General features: G+C 38.7%; 1 protein-coding gene across 1 annotated transcript; it reads left to right on the top strand.

Annotated features, from left to right (window-relative positions):
• The first annotated feature begins 3263 nt into the window (after nt 1–3263).
• On the top strand, nt 3264–8871 carry LOC145231252 (uncharacterized). The gene is made up of 2 exons (XM_080096333.1): nt 3264–3824; nt 8782–8871. The coding sequence occupies exons 1-2, from the start codon at nt 3264–3266 to the stop codon at nt 8869–8871; spliced, it is 651 nt and encodes a 216-aa protein (XP_079952459.1).
• The last annotated feature ends 255 nt before the right edge of the window (nt 8872–9126 follow it).

Genomic DNA, 9126 nt, shown 5'->3' with positions numbered 1-9126 from the left:
TAAATCTACTCCTTACGAAAGTTCTGCGAAATGTAGGATTGATATTACCTAGTTCTATAGGATTACAACGCCCAGGATGGGTCCAAAGCCATTTTGTTTAAGCCAGACAAGACTAAGTATTAATAGTGCGCAAACAATTACCTTTTTTGTTACCTGTGACGTAATATACACGCATTGCTCGTAAGATGAGACTGGCTATATCAGGGGTTCTTAACCAGGGGTACGTGTACCCCTTGGGGGTACGAAGTACCAAAGCAGGGGGTACGACATGCAGTGTGAAATTATACGCTATTTAGGCATATTTGTGAAGAATGCGTAACAAGTTACTTTGTTCTATGTCTTCGACTGATTTGTTTTGAATTGACTGATTGTTGGTGTGCTGGAAATAGCAGAATGTTTTATTTTGAAAAAACAGAAATATTAATTCCCCCCCCTATTTGAATAAAACGGAAACTGACGATGTCGTTTGGGGGGGAAATTAATATTTCTGTTTTTCAAAATAAAACATTACACTGACGCTGATCGTCTGTTGCTCTTTTTGAGTACATTTTGTATATTAAACAAATAGCCTATATAAAAAAATATATTTTATTCTGTGCAACCTTAATTGTTTTTTTTTTGACATCATAGGCAAGAAGACAAAAATGTCATTTGTAAGGAAGTTGATTTGCAGAAAAGTTACCGTGAAAGATTTTTTTAAAATCATCAAGTTTATTGAAACTTTTCACCTACCAAGGTGTGCATTGGCACATGTCTTTGGAATCGATTTGCAACACAACATGTTGTTTTTCAATGCAAGAGCAAAAATGATTATCAGTGATAATGTTTCTCTCGGAGTGTTTGACAGAAATGGGACATTGGTTCGTCTTAACATGGCACAGATAAAAGAAACGAAAAAAAGTTTACAAGTACCCGACCATCGTTGCAGAAGAGTCTTCGGGACATCAAGCAAGAATACGATTTTTAAATTTACTTGAGGGGGACGTTTTTTCCACCATTAGGGCAAACAAAGTTATGTCTTTATGCATGGCTACCGGGCACACTGCATACCATGGACAAGAATTGTGGAAGAAACTAAAAATTTACGACTTGTTTGAATTGTTTGCTCGAGAAAATCAGTGTGACTACATTATAAGTTTAGCTGTAAGCATTCACTCCCAAAAAGTGTTAAACAAAGCAGGATTTTCAACGATTAGAGAAATCAAGTATTCGGAATACATTGATCCAAATATGGGTGACAAACTTTATTTAAATTTGTCTGAAGTTCACACCAGTGCGATGTTAATGTGCAAAAAAGTAGTTTAACTAAGTGAAAGAGCCACACATATTTATTTCGTTGCTCAGTTTTTGTGTACGGCGCTGTTTTCCGAAAACAAGATTTAATAAAATTTCGTTATTTCGACGGTCAACCACGCACCAACAGTTAACATTAACGTAATGTATTTGCGACCATGTACCAAAACGTGACGCAGCCATCACGCTTGACTGAAGTTGTGTTCTGGAATTTAAACACATATAATCCCCCCTCCCTCGAAAACAAATTAACAAACTGAGGTTCCAAGTAAAATTAGAACCTGTACATGCGTTGCCAGCATAAAATTTTGAGCTGCAGACGGTTGATCACCACTAAATAATATGTGTGGCATGGTCTGAATTCTTCCTTACTTGATTTTGTTGAAAACAAATAGAAAAGCAGACCAGTAATTGCCCCCCAATAAAACTTTGGACACGACGGATTAAAATCCACATCTCCTAAACCCGTCCCTCATATCCGTTAACATACGTATATCGATCATTACGTAAATTAGGGATAATCCAAACGACATAGAATTTTGTTACTTCTTTTTGGCTTACACCGGTATCGATCGTATTTTATTAACTGATGTTTAATTTCTGGATATAGATAATTAGAATGGATGATAGTAAAATCTGTTTGGTGGCTTAACTGTCGCAAAATATAATCGGCTAATTATATTTTCAGATTATTATTTCGGGTAACTTGACTTCTCTATATTTCATGCTGCCAGGTTTTGAGTAGCTAACAAAGATTGCAAAGTCTTCAGCCTATTAACACATCCAGCAGCGTGGTAAGAAAACATATTTTGCTAGTTATAAACTGTAGAATACAAAACCCTTCGGTTCTGATTCCACGTCCCAGCTAGCTTTCTAACTGGCCACTGTGTGGGTTACTTGCACCGCCAAATGCTGTCTGTCACACTGATACGTTGCAACAATAAAACGAAGGCTGTATTCCAATCCCGAGTACCACAGTACAACGAAACTGGACAGTTTATAACAGTACAAATTATTACAGTCAGTCGCGTCAGATCAGTTGGTACAAAACATTTAGTACAGAACAGTTTGGGAACAGAACAGTTTAGATCAGTGGTTCTTAACCTTTTTTCCTTGCTGCACCCCTTTCAAATCAGTAAACAATTTTCGCACCCCCTTTCAAATCACTAACCAATTTTCGCTCCCCCTTCTGTAATTGCTTAAATAGAATAGACCTAACCAACCTTAATGATTCAGCATCCCCGCACCCCCTAGGAACAGTTCTCGCACCCCTTGGGGGTGCGTGCACCCCAGGTTAAGAACCCCTGGTTTAGATAGTCAGGACAAACAGGACAGATCAGAACAGTCTACGACAGAGCAGATAGACAGATCAGACAGGACAGGACCAGACAGTCACAACAGAACAGATTTCTGCGTTAGCAGCTCCCACACAGATTTACATTGCTTAGTGTCTTATTCAAATAGAAATACAAAATAGAGAGTTTAGTTAAGCTACTAACACGAGAGAAAGATAAAAGTATACACGACTAGCATGGTCAGATTATCACACGTACTTAAATTATCCACACATCAACTAGTACACTCTAATCCACTGTAGTTACCTTGCACACAACTACTTTTACAAGAATAAACCCTATACAATACTAATTAACAGTCCTACTGCAAAACTACGGTGGCCCACAAGTGCAATTCAACAACTTTTTGGGAGACATTTATTTTTCAAGGCAAACATTTATTTTTCGATGCAAACATTTATTTTTCATGAAATAAGCTATTGCTGCCAGGCATAATGTATGACTAAGTATTGCTCATCCAGCAGTTTTATTGTAAACAATCGACGTTTCGACGTCCTATACAAGACGCCTTCATCAGGATAAAGCAAGAACCGGCTTCCTTTCCTAGATGTGGAAATTTTGAAAGCGGCGGATGGTAAACTTTCCACGCGTGTGTACCACAAGCCGACCAGTACCATGCGCTATTTACACTTCACATCCCATCATCCTTTGTACCAGAAAAGGGCTGTTGTCAAAGCACTTAAAGACCAGGCCAGACGCTTGACGACAGACCCAGCATTGCTTCAGGCGGAGTTGCACAGGGTAAATGAGGCCCTGCGGTTAAATGGCTACCCGAACTGGATTCTCCGTGATCACAAAAAGATTTCACGGAAAGAAATCCAGTACAAAGAACGTGCCTTCGTCACCTTACCTTACATACCAAGGTTAACAGACATAATCCGTCGTATGTTGACCGATTTCGGAGTATCGGTTGGGGTCAAACCAGCAAACACCCTACGTCAGATGCTGTCGCACCCAAAAGATCCGCTAGATGCTACTGCAACTAGGGGTGTGGTGTATGCTATACCGTGCGGGGAGTGTGACGAAATATACATCGGTGAGACTGGTAGAAGTCTAAATACGCGCCGGAAGGAGCACGAAAGGGATGTGGGCAAGAAGGATGCGAAGAAATCAGCGTTGGCAAACCATGCAACCACTCACCATCACAGCATTAACTTTTCTGCTGCTCAAGTGTTGGTGAAGGAAACTGATTTTCACAAGCGAAGTTTCCTAGAGTCTTGGAACATCCATTCACGCGCCAACACAATGAACGTTAAAACAGATGTTCTAATGCCGATAAATTATCGGTCGCTTTTACACCACTGAGCTTGTTTTATCGCTACGGTGGTGCGAGTTTGCAGCCGCGCGATCTTGTTATCGCTGTTTTACATGTGTGTGGTTTGCATTTTGTCGCTTTAAAAGAAATTTGTCCTGCAAGTTATGTCATTATCCTGATGAAGGCGTCTTGTATAGGACGTCGAAACGTCGATTGTTTACAATAAAACTGCTGGATGAGCAATACTTAGTCATTTATTTTTCAGTGCAAACATTTTTATTTCAGTGCAAACATTTATTTTTCGATGCAAACATTTATTTTTCGGTGTCAACATTTTCATTTCAGTGCAAACATTTATTTTTCAGTGCAAAATATTTTTGTTGCAAAACTTTTTTTAGCAAACATTTATGGCTCCATCACCTAAGACTTACGCGGCGTGTCAAAAATTGCAAAATGACATAATAGGCGCAGGCTACGGTCGGAGCTTAAGGATGTCGTAAAAAACTACACGCCGGCTTAGCCCATGCACGCTCACTAAGACCCTGTTTAGTTTGTTAAGTCATCGCTTAATTAGGCTTTGCCCGGGCCTAGTGCAGTGGCGTAGCCAGATTTTCAAACTTGTACATTGATAAACTTTAATTTAGTGTAGTTTCGTCCCTCATCATTATGGTTTCGTTTCTCAACTATCAAAGGAATATATAAATTACTAAAAATGAATTTTGTCACCAAGTTGTAAGCCGAAATCCATGCTTTTTTATTTATGCAGACATGAATAAATCAATAAAGCGTCTGGCTGTCCCATCGAACCACAGTTTGACAAGTCACGTGTTTGGTAAAGCCCGCCGAGCGTTAGCGAAAAGTTGTACTGGACAACAAATTATTTGGCCCCTCCCAAAATTTTTGGCTGCCTACGCCACTGGCCTATAGTGTGCTAAGCGATGGCTTAGTGCGGTGGTTCTCAACCTTTCATAGATCGTGCCCCCCTTTAAGTAACCTTCAGGACCTGTGCAACCAATAAGTAACCCCTTAGGTAACCCCTGCACAAAAAACGCAGGGATAAAAAACTCACTTAAATTAAAGTCCAGGATTTATAAGGATAATAATAAATTTCTAAAAAACAGACAAACGGCATAAATATTAAGACATGGGCCATGCGTACCTTAACACGGACAGTGCTCACATTTTACAAATTGCTATGGCCATGAAATTAGGTAAAATGCCGAATCCTAAAAATAGGTAACGGCAAATCAACTATTTAGTTCCAGAAACATTAAAGTTTATTGTTGCCAATAAATTCAGCCTTAATCACATTAAATAAAGTAGGTAGGTACTTGGTGGCCCCAATGTGTCACGAAGACCGAGTGGCAAATTGTCGATTAAATCAAAAATACGAGGGAACATCTACATGTGCTAAATCCAAGGTCAAGACATTTGTAATATATCCTAAATTATGTGCATTGCGAAAGAAAGGGGTTATGCCACGACGGAAAAATGACTTAATGTCTCTTGGCGAATGTTTCTAGTGAACCGACACGGGTGGCCACCAGGGCCCCGGTTGAGAATCACTGACGTAGTTCATTGAACAGGGGTTAAGTCAAAACGGGTTAAGGGCTTGGCGAGCCATACAAGGTCAACTAATCGCTTAACAAAATTAACACGGACTAAGCAGTGGTGGGATTCAAATTTTTTGTCATCACAAAAGTCACGTTTTTGGGCGGTTATGTTACAAAAAGTCCATTGACAGTAACCAGTAATTCTTACCGGTTCGCTGATCTCATAAAATTTCGTGAGACGGTTTTATAGAACCGGTACGAACCGGCTGAATCCCACCACTGGGGCTAAGTAAGGGCTATGTGGACAGATTGGGAGGGGGTTAAGCTGGCTGTGCGAGCGAAGCGGGAGTACAGTTTAGGCGTAAACGGAAGGAAGAAGGCTCAATAAAGCCATCAGCAGCAATGGTTTCTCAAGGACTACTTTCTAATAAGGCGCAAATAAAAGCGATTGTTTTATTTGAATTTTCGGGACTTGGTTAAATACATGTGTCGGTTTACCTACTTCACTTTGACAATATGAAGCAAAATACTTCACTTTGGCATTATAAAGCAAAATAGTTCGATGTGACAGACAATTTTTTTGAGAAGTTAACACAAGGGGTAGTTGAAGCATTGGACCTTTATTTTAAACTAAACAATAATAGGAAGTGTGATGTATATTGCTTGACAATGAAGCCTATTAGCAAGCTTTAATGTAAAACAACACAACATTTTACATGTCCTGCAGTGCAGCTAAGACAAACAACTCCAGCGTTTTGGTCTTTGGCACGCTGTACAGAGAGTAGGCTACAGACCAGAGTTGCAAGCTGGCCCGAAATCTGAGCCCGAACCCGAAAGTATAAGCCCGAAGCCCGGCCCGAACTCGAAACGTTTTTGCAAAGCCCGTTTAGGCCCGAAATTTTGATTGAGAGGCCTATCCAAGAAAGCCTTGCAATAAAGGATGAGAAAGAAAAAAGAAAAAGACAACAAACACAATGAACAATAGTAGACGATGGGGTAAACAATACGTTTTAGAGGAGGGTGGGCATTAGGTCAAAGCCAGAGAATTGTTACTTAGCTGAGTCATTTTATTTAAAAAACAATGGCGGACACGGAACGTAAAGTCAGGCCCGTTTTCTCACAAATACCTAAGCCCGAACCCGGCCCGAACCCGAACCCGTCCCGAAAAGCCCGTCCCGATTTGCAACTCTGCTACAGACAGAATGTAAATGTGGACAAGTGCAAAAAAACAATTCATCTTAACTTTAAATCCACAACATAATTGTTATTATAACGTTTACTAACTATAGAAAGTACTGAATTGTTTAGTGGCCAAGGTTTACAACCAATTGCCTGTGTAATGTACAGGTTTATCACGTTTCCACAATTTTACAAATTTTGACACACCCTATAATGGAACACCAAAAAAAGGTTTTCCAAAAAAAAAGTTGCACAAAAAAATTTTTTTGCACTGAAAAAAAAATGTTTGCACTAAAAAAATGTTTGCATCGAAAAATAAATGTTTGCACTGAAAAATAAATGTTTGCATCGAAAAATAAATGTTTGCATCGAAAAATAAATGTTTGCACTGAAAAATAAATGTTTGCATCGAAAAATAAATGTTTGCATCGAAAAATAAATGTTTGCACCGAAAATAAAATGTTTGCATCGAAAAATAAATGTTTGCACTGAAAAAAAAAAAAGTTTGCACTAAAAAAATGTTTGCATCGAAAAATAAATGTTTGCACTGAAAAAAAAAAAGTTTGCACTAATAAAATGTTTGCATCGAAAAATAAATGTTTGCACTGAAAAAAAAAAGTTTGCACTAAAAAAATGTTTGCATCGAAAAATAAATGTTTGCACTGAAAAATAAATGTTTGCATCGAAAAATAAATGTTTGCATCGAAAAATAAATGTTTGCACTGAAAAATAAATGTTTGCATCGAAAAATAAATGTTTGCATCGAAAAATAAATGTTTGCACTGAAAATAAAATGTTTGCATCGAAAAATAAATGTTTGCACTAAAAAAAAAGTTTGCACTAAAAAAATGTTTGCATCGAAAAATAAATGTTTGCACTGAAAAATAAATGTTTGCATCGAAAAATAAATGTTTGCACTGAAAATAAAATGTTTGTATCGAAAAATAAATGTTTGCACTGAAAAATAAATGTCTGCCAAAAAGTTGTTGAATTGCACTTGTGGGTAGAGATGTACCGAATATTCGGTTTGCCGAATTTATTCGGCCGAATCGGCCACTTTTGCAAAGATTCGGTTTCGGCCGAATAATTTGTTGCGATTCGGCCGAAACCGAATCTTTTACGAACACTCATTTAAAGCGTTATACGTGTTTTTTTCTGCTTAGTACCAACGAAATCGCGTCAATCATTATATTTTTTTAACACATTGTCGCTTTTCCCACTGCAGACGGAAATCAGTAATTCATTGTCGGGTTGGCAATCAATGTTATACCTCACTGAACTAAAATAAGGACGAAACAAAACCATTCTGCACTTATTGCCTGGTAGAACAACTTATGTTTTCATGTCAAACGCGTAGGGTACGAATTCGCGTGACGTCATAAATGATTCGGTTGATTCGGCCGAATTTATTCGGCAAAACCGCCGAATATTCGGTTTCGGCCGAATCGAAATTTCGCCGATTCGGTACATCACTACTTGTGGGCCACCGTACAAAACTGACACAAAAAGGAATTACGCAATAACTGTAGCCTAAGACTCGTGTAAAACGTACGGTAAACGACACGAGACACGACAATCACCACGCCACAACTAATAGAAATCGATATTGACACGCTTCACTGCATCTTGACCACAACACATTCGAACCCAGGACACTCCCGGGGACGAATCCCGATCAAGGTTTTTTAAGGTCTGTATATGGGTCAGGAGCGCCAGGCCATTCGGCCAAGTTCCTGCCATATTTTTAGCGTTTGAACCAACAATTTGACATGTAGCGCTTGTGCTCTACCTAGCGTTTAATGATATTTTTAATTTTTACGACAACACGATGTTCGGTGGACAACAAGTAATGCTGGTTCCCTAAAAAAAAACGGTTTTGTTTCTACATGTGAAATCAACGTGGTCATGCAGAACTTAACAAAAATGATTGGTCGTCTTTTTTAACGTACCCTTTAGCTCTGTGTAGTTGTCTTGCCTACAAGTTCTTTAGGAAACTTACGTAGAAATAAAATTACGTTTGTTGCAATAGGAAAACCACATGGTGACGTAACCTAATATTAAATCTGCTATAAGTTGTTTGGTGGTATATGTGTTTTCTATCACATATTGTTTCATACATAAACTATGCAATTTTTTGTTTTCTTAGGATGGCTCAGCTGCTGTTTTAACAGACGATGTCAGCTTACAAGTGTTTATGGATCATCTAAAGACGTTGGCTGTGTCAAGTGCATCATGAAAACGAAGCAATCTCTTGGGTCGTGTGTAGAACAAGTGGAACAAAAGGACGACAGTAGCCTTACGATTTCGTTGCAATACTTCTATTCCGTAGCCCTGCTTTACTTTTTACCGATAACGACGTTCGTGTTAAATAAATAATATTGAGTCTAATATTGGGTCCATGTGTTAGAACAGGTGTCACCAAACTACGCGAGGTCATTTCATCCGGCCCGCGACCACATTTTTTGGTTTGCCAAGTCGTATTGATAACTTT

Source organism: Phallusia mammillata, chromosome 1 (assembly GCF_965637545.1).
Source record: "Phallusia mammillata chromosome 1, kaPhaMamm4.hap1.1, whole genome shotgun sequence".
Classification (NCBI taxonomy): domain Eukaryota; kingdom Metazoa; phylum Chordata; class Ascidiacea; order Phlebobranchia; family Ascidiidae; genus Phallusia; species Phallusia mammillata.
The sequence above is the reverse complement of the archived record's forward strand: the minus strand, read 5'-3'. Positions and strand labels throughout refer to the sequence as shown.